Genomic DNA, 14,862 nt, shown 5'->3' with positions numbered 1-14,862 from the left:
GTGTAGAAAACAAGAAGAGGTACAAGGCATCTTGTGTTAATCATTATGGGACATATGATATCGATGCAGTTTAGTTGTGAATCAATAATAGAAAATACATCTGGGATAGTCACGTTCAAGTGCAGACCAATTTGTTCAAAGATCTTTGGTTCCTATCTCTCAATGACGGAGTAACTTTCAAAGACAAAATATAAAACAATCTTCATCTGCAAAAACTATTTTTTGGGTTTTCACATTCAAATCAGTTGTTTGAATCAAACTGCTAAGTTACTTTGATTGCTCTGCTTGGCCCCTGTTTTTTCTAGTGAAGGAAAGGCAGAAGGGAACAACCAGATAATAATTTTGTCTTTCCTGAGAGTGATGCTCTCTGGGATTTTCAGTTTTATTCAAATGCAGAACAGCTGAGGATTTCTCTGCTTCTCTCTCCAAATGCTCACTGACTGTGGGACTGAGTGCAATGAATCAGCAAATAAGAATTTTCTGACAGGTACACTCTCAAGCGCAAAACAAGATACTGGGCTGATAAGTTCTTTACACACTCCTTACTCTGAACAGTCTGAAAAACAGCCAGCCAACCAACTCTGCATTTCCCAACTTTCAAATTGTAGTTTTATTTTGTTTGGCAATGCTGAGGAGGTGCTTTCTCAGCTGAGATTCTACTGCAACTGCTGGTGAGTATAGAGCTAGTTTTCCTTGAAGAAGGCTGACCAAAACACAGGCTTTCATTGCTTTTGTCAGGGCACAAAACTCTTCCTAATGTATCACAATAACCAAGAACTACAAACTGGACTCCAAATATATATTATTGGATGTTTCTTGGTTCAGTTCAACAAGCTTAAAATAGTAATTCTTTTCTTTTGTATTTTTTCTCTTTGTTTTCCAATCCATTGCTGTGTTGGAATTTAACAAAGGCTAACACAAAATTAAATTATAGAAAAAATGTTTCAGAAAAGAACAACAATCTCCTATGAATACTTTAACATGCACTAGTGTAACCTGTAAGAGAAAATGCGCAGGTCACACAGACAACTGTATCCTCTGCATGACACCATGGCCTCATATAAATGAAACATGTTAGAAAAAACTCATGGTTTTTGTTAACCACTAGTAATTAAGAAGAAATTCCTCCTTTGGTCTTGGAGGAAACAGAGGTCATATGACTAATGTATATACACATAGGTCACAATCGAATGCACAATCTTTCTAAAAGCTCTTTTCAAACTGAAAACATCAATAAAAGCTGCTTCTTTTTTTTTTGTTTGTTTTTAAACTCACAGCTATGTACATTTTTACAAAGTTTCTTTAAATATAGTTCAGGCTGGCAAGTCATCTCTTTGCACAGAACTATACGTATTTTACTGCATAGTCAGTCCTCCTCTTTTTTTTTTTTTTCATTTTTGTTTTTAATAACAAAATTCTATTTTCCCCATCTGAATTACAGCTTCATATGCTGGGTAAAAGCCCATGGTGATGTCTTTGTTTTATCAACGGCCATGGTATGGCACATAAAGAATCTTTTTTATAATTTTATTTATTTAAAAAAAACCAAAACAAAACACCTGTACAGTCACTGGCTCTGCGTTCCAGAAGACTCTGCTTTGCTTGTTACACTTACAACACCATTTTAAATTACTTCTTCTGGCCTCAACTTTCAATCAAAGTGGCTGAGATCTTAAAGCAGTATTGTAACAGCAATGTACACTTTTCACATTTCACAGGGTTTGTAGTTGATCTTTAACATCAGCGAGTTTCTGTGGGAAGGATCAGTAAGAAAATAATGACTGTCCTTCTCTTTTACTTATTTTTTCTTTAGATTTTGACAAGGTGTTCAATGGATGGTATATAACTTTATCCTCTTCTTTTTTTTCCTTTTTTTTTTTCTTTTTTCTTTCTTCCAAGTGGCTTGTGAGGGTAGATGGGGAAGGGCTGAGCTATACCCTAGTGGTCGAATGTCCATGGGGCAAATTTGTACTGTTTTGTCCTCCACTGAAAGTGTTGAAAGTATGCAAAGGCTGCATTCCTGTTAATGTATTTGGAATCATGGTTATGGTGTTGGGTGTCATTAGCGGGATGTCATCTGGGGACCTTCTCAAAGTGAGTGTGTAGTCAGGCGGACAGGTGAGTCTCAGGGTGTCGTGGGCCTGCAGCGATTCACACTCGTGGTCATGTTCTAGCTGCTTCATCTGCAAGGACATGATCTCCTCATTTTGTATGTGTGCTATGTCGTTGGTGGTGTTTCTCTGCGGGCTGGGGCGCCTGTGAGTCTCATGACGCCGCTTGTCCTTCTTGTAATATAATGCAGCAAAAGCTAAAATATTGAGGAACAGCAAGGAGGCCCCCACAGCAATGGTGACGCTCAGCTCTGTGGAGTAATCCCTCTTGTTTTCTATCAGAACTGTGGTATCCTCTGGAGCTGTTTTATGGGTGTCTTTCGAATGTTTGGGATTGTTGGCAGGCGTCATTGCCGGGCGTTTGGTGGCTGGCCATAATTTCCCAGGAGAACGCCGGGTCACATAGGGAAATGAGGTCATGTCGGGAGGGGGCACTTTAGTTGTTGTGGAAACATACTGAAATATTTCATTCAGGTTGTGAAGGTGTGGTACGAGCTCCAACCAGAAAGCAACTTTGGTCGCTCGATAGTGATCACGAACTCGGGGTTTCAGGCCAATGTGTAAATAAAGTTGGTCCTTAGGATTGTATTTGGACCAGGCAACTTCTTCAAAGCGGTTGGGTTTTGTGTGGATGAACTTTGTGTCCTGTGGAACAGGCTGGTTTGGGTCTCTAAAAAAAATGAAAACAGACAATATTACAGTCATTAGCCTACCTACAACAAAACAAAAGCAAACAAACACAAAACCGTCTCAATCTTACAGTTAATAGTTTATCCAATATTGACAGTAACCTAAAAGCAGAATATAAAAACCTTCCCTAACTGAAGAACAGCTGTTAATAAATAATCAAAAGAAAATTACTTACTGTACAGAGCATCTCAGATACTACAATATTTTTTTGACGTGAAAATGCAGAAATCATAGTGTTTCAGTCACAAAAGGTCATCTGAAGTTCTGTGATTGAATACCATTCTCCAAGGAGTGTGTCATATACAGACATATCACCTTAGAGAAGTACCAACTACCTCTTCCCATTGGAAATGAGTAGGTTCAACCTTTCTCCAGGTTTGACACTAACTTTTTCATTTTAGGTACCACTACTTCCACTGCTGTAAGTAGTAAATATGGGCATCTAAGCCCCATGGCAATAGTGGAAGCCCTTCTGAACACACAGAATTATACTCGCTGCATATGTTACAAGGGAGAAAAACCTCTCCAAAACCTGAAGTAGGAGGACATGTACCTGGGAACCATTTCTGCTTGTTTTCTTTTATTCAGCTATTAGTCCTCCTGCATTTAAATATCTGCTTGGGGGGAAAAACACCTTTGAAAACACCTTGCCACAAATCTTTCCATCATTTCCACTAGCATATGACTATTTGAACGTTCCATTTGATCATTGCTACAAAGGACTGTGTTTGGTGGCCAAAGGACAATGGGCCTTAACTGAGGTGAGAAATATTAGCTGAGATCAACCAGTTTTAAAGTACTTCAGTAGTAGTAAGATAAGAGTAGTACACAAGTCAGAGGTTATTACTTTTACAATACTAAATTTAATAGTATGTTGCACATTAATTTGAATAATCTTTTCTAGCAATGATTGCTTTCTGTGGCTTTGTGATGTATTATATTGAGAAGACATTGTTTATTTCCTGTGCATTACTCAGAACTTTCCATTCTCCTTGTTATTTATTTATATGCACTGGCTTATTTCCTGTGAAAAAAATTCTAATATTTTCCTTTTCTTCCAATATATAGTTATGTAAGTTCTGGGAATACCAAACCATATCCTTCAAGATTTTAAAGCATTTCTTTCTTTTTCCATTTTCAAAACCCCTGAATCTAATAGCCTACTTTAGCATTCCTTTTCTGTACATAAAAAGCTATTTCTTAATTCTTAAATGAGACAAGTAATTTGACTTTAATAATTTTATGATTCCTGCATTCTTTTTTTACTTGGAAGAAGGTATCTTACTGCTTTTTTGAGAGAAAAGAAGAATTATTTTTCTATATAATTTTCACTTTTTGGATTACTTATGCTAGTGGTTTTAGTGTTTGGGGTTTTTTGGGGTGGTTTAGTGTGCTGATTTTGGTTTTTTTTCATATTTAAATAGATCTCATCTTTCCCCTTTCAATAATATTTAAAAAATAGAAACTAGGGGTTCTGAAACGTTACCCTTCCTTCCTTCCTTCCTTCCTTCCTTCCTTCCTTCCTTCCTTCCTTCCTTCCTTCCTTCCTTCCTTCCTTCCTTCCTTCCTTCCTTCCTTCCTTCCTTCCTTCCTTCCTTCCTTCCTTCCTTCCTTCCTTCCTTCCTTCCTTCCTTCCTTCCTTCCTTCCTTCCTTCCTTCCTTCCTTCCTTCCTTCCTTCCTTCCTTCCTTCCTTCCTTCCTTCCTTCCTTCCTTCCTTCCTTCCTTCCTTCCTTCCTTCCTTCCTTCCTTCCTTCCTTCCTTCCTTCCTTCCTTCCTTCCTTCCTTCCTTCCTTCCTTCCTTCCTTCCTTCCTTCCTTCCTTCCTTCCTTCCTTCCTTCCTTCCTTCCTTCCTTCCTTCCTTCCTTCCTTCCTTCTCTCTTTTCTCTCCCTCCCCCCTGCTTCTCTCTTTCAACAGTTAGCCAAATTGTGTTAATTCAGGAAAAAAAAGATAATTTATTGGTAATTGTTCATCCCAGTTCAAACTAAAGAAGTAATATTCCCTTCCAAGCAGTACAGAAACAGATGTATGCTGCTGCTTTGAGGAATTCTAACATGCACCGAAGAAGGAAATAAAGTTATTTCTTTTGTTATTAAAGAACAGAATAAAAGATCTGGAAAATCTAAACACAAAAAATATTGGCCCAATTCAATATATCTAATTTGAAAAAAACTTTGGGGTTCAAAATATAAATTCTAAAGCAAATTAAAAATCAACAAGGTCATCTAAATGCAAAACATTTTTCTTCTCAGAAACTCAAAATACTGCAAGAGTTCTGGCACACAGTCTTGTGTCATCCCCCTTGGTGTTCCGATGCATATCCCAAAAGACTCTGGGAATGGTCCTAGAGAGAACTGATTCCTTAAATTAGCTCTTGTAAACAAGTTGCAGTTGATACACAGTATAGCAGATTAAGAAGCTGAGAACTCACTTTAAAAAGCAGCCAAGTTGGACATGCACTTTTAAAATTTTTAGTGGTCCTATAAAAATTATTATTATCCTTATAGCTGATGATTATTTTAGTAAATAACATTTTTAAAATTAGCATTCTCACTATGGTCCCTTCCAACCTTACCCATTTTGTATCCTGTTATTCCCTTTCCCTACAAAAGACCAGCAAAACAAGTAAATATCAGCCTCCTTTTTCCTCTTTGCCATCCTCTACTTCCATCTGTCATTTTTAACTATATTTATTGGGAGCAGCCAATTATGCTGCCGCCTCCTCCAAACACAAAAGAGAAAATAACATTACATGAGTCTGGGCTTGTATTTGAATATTTGTTTACATGGCTCTGTGTGGGCATGAAGTTGTCCATTGAAACAAGAAACAGAAAAAAATCAACTATCCCTACAGACAAGTAATTTCTTTGCTGAGGATATCAGAGCTCTGCCATTGACATCAACTCTAGGGCTGATCACTAAAAAAAGAAATAAAATGGTTTGAATAGTCTCTCTGAATTTGGAAGATAGATATCTAAATTATTTTGGGTTTTTTTTACAAGAAACAGGTATAACTAAGTCCAGTCCTAAATAAAGGATTTAATAATGGCCTTGGATCTTGGTTTTATAGACTAATGATCATTTGCCAAAAATATTCAGTAGATATAAAAAGAGAACTTTTTTACTTCCCTTTGCCATCGTGCTATGTACACTGCAGAAAATTCATGAAGTTACAACTTACAACTTGTTTTTTCCTAGGGCAGTTGGGAAGCTTATCCTACTATAAACCATTCTCCTGTTTTATTGGTAGGCATAAAACATAGATGTACAGACAATCATTTCTCCTATCAAATCATCTGTTCAACAAAATTCTTGATCTGTTACTTTAATTTCAAATTTTCCCTTGCCTTTTCAGACTCTCACAATTCCTTTGTGTTTCTAGATGTTCTTGAGGCTCAAGTGTGTAATTTCATAACAAAGACTGGCAGGAAACCTTCCTTTAAAAATCCTGCAATCATGATGATAACAGTATAATCTGAACAATATATTTCCAGTTCTGAACTTCTTACAGTATTGGCTCTCATAGAGAGGAGATTTCTTGTTTCCCCATTTGTCAGTTGGTAGGGAGGCTTTTTCTTTTCTTCATCTGACTACTATGACAAGATTGATGATTATTGTCATTTATTTTGCTATCTCATTACTTATTTTCACCACCTTTAGAATTCAAACACCTTATCCATCAAAAAATGTCCCCATCATGAAATGCCTGATTTTTTTTTTTCCATATGACAGAAGACCACATCTTCTCTAAGGTATATTTTTGTTAATGTGCAGAATAATCCCATTTCACCTGCTGCCTTCTCCCTCCCACTTTCAGTCTGCACTAATTTTGTACAACTTAAGATGCTTTTGTATATTGTTATTCAATTCACACCTCATGAGCTAGAGATGTAAAATCAAGACAAAAGTTTTTTTCTCAGGTGATATAATGTAAATGTGCCTGTGATAGATGTTGTCTGAAGAGCAACACACACTCCTGTTCACAAGGTAGATTAGTAGCTGACCCGGAGGGTAAATGAAGGAACTGGGTATTTCATATCTGATAATATTTTCATGGGAAGAATAGTGAATTAAGAAGTTTTCTCATATCCCAATTTCCTTATAAGATGGGGAAACACCATTTGTGCTCTACCTACTTCTGCCACAGCATTGACTATCACTCAGGAACTGTTACATTAATGAATTTGAAATGTTTTAAATTTTGTGTTCTTCTCTGTCTTCACTGGAGAGCAAAATGTTTTCACAGTTACATAATCTTTGTCTCCAACACTCTAAAAGGCCCCTAGATACTTTATTTTCTTTCGGTAGTACTCTTTTCTCTGTATGATAAAAAAAAAAAGGAAGATAGAGGAAAAGAGGAAAAACTGGCTTTTCTTCATTGTTCTGCTTGTCCTTTTCATGCTGTCCCAATACCAATGATGCCACAGATGTTCCTGATTACAGGACTGGTACACAGGCATATTTTCCCTTACATCCTCTCCTCAATTATCACCAGGTCCCACTGTTGCCATACTCCCTGTCAGCTAAGGGCTAACTCTTAAGCCTCCTTATAAGAGCTAAGGAACACAAAGCAAAACTACACTGTTTTGTTTGACTAGCACAGATTTGCCATTGGAGACAGTTATTCCTTCATATGAAAGCATCAAAAAGAAATGCAACAGCCTCATAAAAGAGTTGCCTGAGAATTGATTTGAAACTACACTTTAATTACTGCAAGTTTAATCAGGTCTTCTATTAGAGAACCAAACTGCATACAAAACACAGACATTCTTAATAACTCAGATTTGTGCTTCAGAATCAATGGTACCTAAATAATTCTGGAGTATTTACCTGAAATACAAAGAAAACAAGGATACATCCTCTAGACCTTTCTTTCCCAATACCAACACAGGTAGAGCTGGATGAACGGGAGAAAAAGTGGAGTACTGTAATTCCTCAAAACCAGGGCAATTTTTAGAAACCTAATAGATGTTTCTAATGAGAGTATGGCTTTGTATCTACTGTGTGAAATTTCGAATCCTTCACAAGAGCATAGCTGGCAGAGTATCTATGAAGGACTAGCACACAACCCCTCATGCTGTTCACTCTTCCCCACTGATGTGTCTGCAAAGGAAGTAACATGGTCCTAACAAACAGAACTTGGCCTATAAAATTACCATTACAGTTAGGATGGCACCACTGGCAGCAGACTGAAGCTCCAAGTGCACCTCTTAAAGAAGCTCTCACGTATAATTCTGTGCATTGAGGAATTCAAAACTGTATTTTCATGTCATTTTTGTATCCCAAATGTAGTATCTCAAACTTACTCTGTAATAAATTGTTTTTCTATTTCTGAGGCATGTTGGAAACACAGTTTTGAAAAGGCCAAATGAAAAACTCTTAATAATAATAATAATCACCATCATTAAAAAAAAAAAAGAGTCATAGGTAGAGGATTAGCAAAATGCAGCTTCTGGGCATTCATTTTAAGCACCAACTATCTGCCATTAAACACTTTAATTGTCACCTCCTATTTGCTAGCTTCAGCAACCAACTTCCAAGTTAAACACAATAAAAACACTGTGCCCTGTGTTGTGTCTTTCACCTACTGATTTTACAAGATTGACCTGCCCTGCAAACCCAGCCTTGGCAGCAGGCCCATTAAACAGTGTGTGCTTTTTAGCAACAGATGGCCTATCATTAAAAGCCTAGCAAAGTCCATCTGAATGATGCACCACCTGAGCCATAATTTTACAATCAGTACCTGAATGCAGCCTCTGTGGGAGAGTCATAGAGATTGGAAAAGTCTCAAACACATTAAAAATAAATAAATATATCTGCAGTTCTAATGTTCAAAGCTTACCTACAGGTATATGCGAAATAATAAAATCTTTCCGTTAAAGATTTTTTAATGTGTTGCCATGGGTACAAACACAAAGCAAGACAAGTACTTTCATAATAAGGATGGGAAATTATCAATTAAAAATAGGATGGGGAAAAAAACCAAAGCAGAGCCCCCAGCAATGCAGTTTTGATCTTGAGAGTTGAAGGACCTGAGTGGGTACAGAGATTCCAGATTGCAAGTGAGTGAGCAGAGTGGAGAACAGTTACCCCAGAGATCCCATTGCTCTAGGCTTGAGGTGCTACAACCTTTGCCTTTCTGTTTGAGGAGCCAAAGGTGCAGAACAAATGTAATCTTAAAATATATTTGCCTCCAAGTATTCTCATGTATGATGCAGAACACTTAATCACGGTTCACCCAAACAAAGAAAAGACCCCATCAAGGTAATATGCATTGTGTTCCTCTTTTCTTTTCCTTTGAAAACTGAAATTTTACAGCTAGAGGCCATTTCTAATGATACATCTTTCAGACTGCCTTTCAGGGAGTGAGTCTGTAATAGGATATATACCCCATTCCTATCTAATCAGCAATGGGGATGTTTCAGAAATTACTAATAGCTCTCCCAAAGCACCTGATTTTGCCTTTAGGTATATTATGACGATGGCTTTATAACCAAAGAACTGGGTATAGCCTGCTGAAATTTGTTTTCAAGTAGCAACAGCTGAAAAGTGCTTTAAATTATGAGTAACAATGGCAGCTGGGACTGTGAGAAGCTCCTGTCAGCCTCAAAAACTGCTTAAATACAACTTCTTAATATACAGGAAATAGTAATAAAGTAATTTTAAACAATAGTGAGACCATGAAGATCTTTCATCTCCATAATAATTCAAACGAGTATATTTGTAAGGATCTGAAGTCCTCTATGTATACATAGCATTTCATCTACCAAAATAAAGCCAAACTGATGGTATCATCATCTCTGAGCATGTGGTACAGCCATCGTGCAGCACTGTCTGTCCATAAACCAAGATTTCACCACAAAGTTTGCCCATCCCAGTACTGATAACTCCTTATTGCCAAATACATCTAAATATTACACAGTTCATTCATTTTTGTTGCTGAACTCCAGAGTTTCTGCATGCTTTTGTACCTGTTTGTCTGATATGCAGTAAAACAAAAGAATTTTTTTTCCTTGTGCATTGACCTGAAGCTTTTGATTGGTTTTTACTCAATTTATGCTTGAGATTCTTGTTAAGACTGCAAAATCTCTCTCTCAACTACCATTTAGATTCATGGAAGGCTACAAGGGCAGCTAAAGCCTCTGAGTGTTTCACAGTAGGCATCTGAGTTTTTCTTATATAGCTCCACACTGTTCACTGCAGTGCAGTAAAGCTGCAGTTTCCAGAGCTCAATCCTGCCATTAAACATTCAGTGGAAAGAATTACAGCCCCTTTGTGCCACAAGTATCTTTGTTTTAATTCAGTACTGAAGACTCAAGGTTAACAAAAAAAGCCCTTGCTGCTGAAGTAAAACACTGCAATACTGTTAAAAGGAATGTTATAGGAAGAGAACAGAATTTATTAATATTGCTCACAGATCAAGCTGCTTTGAGGGTTATTTACTTGGTGTTTACAACTCTATTTCATCAAAATATTGATGTATTTATTTTGTTTTGTAAGCAGAATTAATTTAATTTTTTAACTTTCTCAAAGCAAAATTTATATCCGAGTCTCTTCTTCATTCCAGTCAAGTATTTATTATTACCATTATAGCCCTCAGAGGGAAAAAAAAATTCTGGTGTCTGCCTTTCTGTTCTAATTCCTCCCTGAGTCCTCATCCCTGTGAAGGTCACTGAAAAACAAGAACTTCCTTTCTTTTGTAGCAGATAAGTGCTATCTGCCTGACAGTTCCTTCTTCAAGTAGCAGACATGTTACCTCTGATTTTTCAGTATCTTAGTGAACCACCTTTTCTCTGAGACATGCTTTTTGTCTTAGTAACTGTCCTATTTTTTGAACCAAAAATACAGCGTGCTATTATTCTCATTGAGCTACTGAAAGAAAATAGTTTGAGGGAACACACTAATTAAAAATCTATTAAATATGAATAAGCCTCATTTACCTCCTATCTAACACAAAAATTTCTATACTACTACTTCAAAATCAGATTTTGAGACCACTGGAATGGGATACTGACTATTTTAGAGGTATGCTATCAACAAAATGAATGCTAGGGGTCACACTTACCCGGTTTTGGCAAAGTTAGTCCAGTATGTCATAACCACTGCACTAAGCATGACATCATTCTTGGAAAAGTTGCAGTTGAACAGTTCTGTGGGACCAATCATAGGAATCCCAAACACATAAGGGACTTCATCACCATGAGCTGAATCAGCCCAGCTGGGTTTCATTTCACTTTGGCAATGGTGATAAAATGCATAGAAATATGTTGGAGATCCATACTGGGCGTGCAGGTCAGCTGTGGCAACAGCTGGAGCAACCCATTGGTGGTCTGTAAAAAGAGCAACCAGGGTCTTCCGTCTTGTTTCAGGATTTTCTTTGTCTGCCCAGTCAGTGTACATGAATTTAATGGTCTCTCGCAGTGTGTCCTTCCCTTCTGGATAACCATAGAGATTGTCCACAAAATTGGAGACAGAAAAATCAAAATCATTGGGAGAAACACCGTCTTCATTGTCGACAATGCCATCCACAAATTTCAAGCCTTCCCCTTGATTCACGCCCAGCATTATATCATAGTTAAGGAATTCCCCTTGCTCCATTAGAATCTGAGGGTCATCTGGAATCACGTCTCCATCTATCACAGGCCCAAAGGCAATGTGGTACGTGGCTGGAGTGATAGTCTGTTGAATGAGTTCTTTGTAATTCTTATTCCGCAGACATTCAACCAAATCAGTGGTATCCAGCATGTCGCAGCCCACTTTATCTGCCAATATCCGAGTGTACTTGGCAGGCTGATAGTTCACTGCCCAGCTGGACAGGGCTGTTCCACTCTGTATGATAGCTTTTTGGAACAAACCTGCAGGTGCAAATTGTTTAAATACAGATCCTATTAGATATTAAATATACATATATATACATATTTTAAAAATGAAAAGTATTTCTTACTAAGGAAACAAAACTTTGATTATAGAATCCCTAAAGGATGCATACCATGAAAATTTGAATAAATTTCCATAGACCCTATTCACTGCTCCCTTTTTATGCTATGTAGAATAGGCTACTAATTAAAATCTGCCATGTTCTTGATCCTCACACATAAAAAGCATGAAGGTTTCAGGTTACTGTTTCAAGAACAAAGCTCATTCCTGTACTGCAGTTTTCTTGTGTCTTTGATGGAAGTCCTCTGGCTTTACCACATTGGCAGTCCTGTGAAAATTTCTTTGAAGGACTGGCAGCTAAAGGCAATCATATGCTCTTTGCCATGTAAATGACACTCATAAATACGCCTTTCAGTAGTTTAAAGGTCAAATGAAAATTACACGTTCTCATTTCCTTCACAAAAGCCATGCATCATACTAACTTGAAAAAATCTGCTGTATTAAAAGCAATTTCATATGTTTGAATCTTCTATTCTAATATTTTTTATTTACCGTTTAATTTTTAAATTGTTATTCCGTGTATATGCTAGCACTGCCTGTATGTTGAATTGTGTGTGTAACCCTGCTTATATATTGAATTAAAATACATTCAAATTGTTTCGCAAGAGAGTAAGATGATATTCAATCTGGTTCTTTCTGGTTGTTTTATGTACACTAATATAAAAAAAAAAAAAAAAAAAGAAAACCCAATCTGAAGAGATTCTTTGCTTAAAGCACAGAAAGGCAAGGGGAGCTTACTGGTGAATCTGCCCCATCTGTGTTTCTTTTTTTTTTTTTCTGGTAAGATCACTAAAATGGCCTATTTTATATTTAAATACTTGGGTGTCTTCTGCACATGGTTTCTACCACCATGTTCTCAAAATGCAAAAGACAGTAAAAGCTAGAAAAACACGTGGGTTTTTTGTTTATATGCCTTTGAGGATTATGACTAAATGCACACACTAAAAAATTTCAATTCTTTAATCAGTTAAGTTTTTCATGGTTCCATCTGCTTGATTTTGGCATGGCTTGCTCAACAGTTATTCACTGAAATTTTATTTGTATGAATAGACTGAATTGTCAAGCATAACTATGTATTTCAAAATTAGGTGTGTTTTCCAGCCTCCCTGCTACAATTTCTGGCTACAGCTTATCTGTTACAAATTTCTGTCTGTTTTATTGTGATAGAAATGGCATGGATTAATAAATACAATGGATATTTTGGTGTTGTCTTTTATGTCTTTGTAGATTTGATCTTATCACCAGGAATATTTATAGTCCAGTACTGGTGCTGTACATTCTTGGAGTTTGGGTTTGAGTTTATTTGGAGGGTGAGGTGCTGAGGGTAGAAATCCCACAGCTCGCCAAAATCTGAAGAACACTGTGTGGGATCACACAGTAGTTGTGGGGAGTTAAACACAGTTTTTAATAAGGCTTAGTTATGTTTTTACTAAGTATGGAATACATCTACATATATGTTTGAAGTGCAGCCAAGAGTGTACAAAAAATCAAAAAGGTCATTGCTCTTTTCCATTTTAATTAGGGCAAATTCTTTGATAGAAAAGCCAGTGGAATATGTTGCTAAAGCTAGAAAAAGTATATTGCCCATGGCATTTGTTGCATGAGATTTATGCTGTAATAGCATTTAGTTTTCCTTATAAACATATTTATGTTGATAATACAAATCCAGAATTCTACCTAGTAGGTATTTTACAAAAATTATAGACCTTGTGTAATTCTAATTCAGCCTACCTCATTTGGCACTTTCACTACATTTTAACATTAAAAAAAAAAAAAGGAAAAAATTTAAAGAGCACTTTTCCTGGAGGATTGTTACCTTCTGAATAGTGGGAGAGTGTCAGGAGACTGACACAGGAAGCTCCTGCCCCAGATCCAAAAATAGTAACTCTCTTCGGGTCTCCTCCAAAAGATCCAATATTTTCTTCAATCCAACGTAAAGCTTGGATTTGGTCAAGCAATCCATAATTACCTTTTGCAGCTTGGTCCCCAGTACTTAAAAAACCTATAAGGCAAAACCCCATAATTTTAGTTCACCAGATATAGAGTTAGCTACAGGGTATCTACATATTCACAACACATCTTCCCATCTTTTTGTCTTCTGTGCTTTTTTTTTCTTCTTTTTAAAGGTCACAGTCCTAGTTAAATGTCTCCCGAGCAAGCAGAGAAACTCATTTTGTGTGCTGTTTTGCTTGAGTTTGTTTTTCCCTACTTCAGAGATCCCATTTATGAAGAATCACTATTTCCTTATTGAAATATTTCTGTAACAATGCAACAATACAGAAAGACAATTTTAAACATTTTATAACTGGATGTGAGTCGGGTACAAAATCTTAGGAAATAATTTTTGGGCAAGGATGTGAGATAGCTAGTCTATGACTGAGAACAACACTCTCTAACACATTAATTTAAATACTTCTTACCAAAATTGCCCTGAATTACATAGCTCTTTAAATTTCTGTGCTTGTGATATGGGTAAATGTACTCCAAAACAGAAAAAAGATAGCTGAAGTAAATAGAAAAAAGAACATGAAAAAGCCTAGGGGAAAAAAAAAATTACACTTCAGTTTCACATAGGATATTTATTAGGAAGATAGCAGGTAAATCCATGGCAATATAGCCTTTGGTGGGAAGATTTTATCTGAGCAAATCAGGTCTTGCCTTTCTCTTTGGAAATTGCAGGAAAACCTGTGCTGCTGTTTTTTGTTCCTGTACTGTGGTTATCAGATTCTAGAAAAAAAGCATGGCATGTTTGCTGCTTGTCTTGCAATTGAGAACAAAATGACCATAAGATTAGGACTGAGATTAATTTTGTTTTTTTGAAACCAGCTAAGGTGAAACATTGTAGTTATCTCTGCTGCCTATCATTCACATTTAAGACCTTGTGCTATGTCCAAATTACCACACTGAGCCATGTACTCACAGTCCTCTCTTTAACTCCCATAGACCTTTTCCTGTTAGACAACTGCAAAGTCAGAAGTCTATTACAAATACCTTACAGCATATGGAAGTTTTCAGATTAACATTACTGATTTAGGCACCAGTGACAGCTGTCAAAGATAAAACAAGGACATCGCTTGGCAGGTTTTTTCCAGCTAATTATCAGTTGAGAAATATTTGCTAGAAGT

At 36.8% G+C, this 14,862-nt stretch overlaps 1 protein-coding gene across 2 annotated transcripts in view; it reads right to left on the bottom strand.

The window, feature by feature from the left end:
- Positions 1–1,683: 1,683 nt before the first annotated feature.
- NLGN4X (neuroligin 4 X-linked) overlaps positions 1,684–14,862 on the bottom strand; it is a gene marked incomplete at its 5' end in the record, with an annotated part of 108,527 nt that continues 95,348 nt past the window's right edge. For both annotated transcript variants that reach the window (XM_084227215.1, XM_084227216.1), the window contains 3 exons: positions 1,684–2,781; positions 10,866–11,655; positions 13,554–13,739. In XM_084227215.1, coding sequence (XP_084083341.1) covers positions 1,932–2,781; positions 10,866–11,655; positions 13,554–13,739 — 1,826 coding nt within the window. In that variant the 3' untranslated portion in view covers positions 1,684–1,931. The remainder of the gene's footprint in view (positions 2,782–10,865; positions 11,656–13,553; positions 13,740–14,862) is intronic.

Source organism: Fringilla coelebs (genome assembly GCF_963513975.1).
Source record: "Fringilla coelebs genome assembly, chromosome: 2".
Taxonomy (NCBI): Eukaryota; Metazoa; Chordata; class Aves; order Passeriformes; family Fringillidae; genus Fringilla; species Fringilla coelebs.
This window is presented reverse-complemented; position numbering and strand designations above follow the sequence as displayed.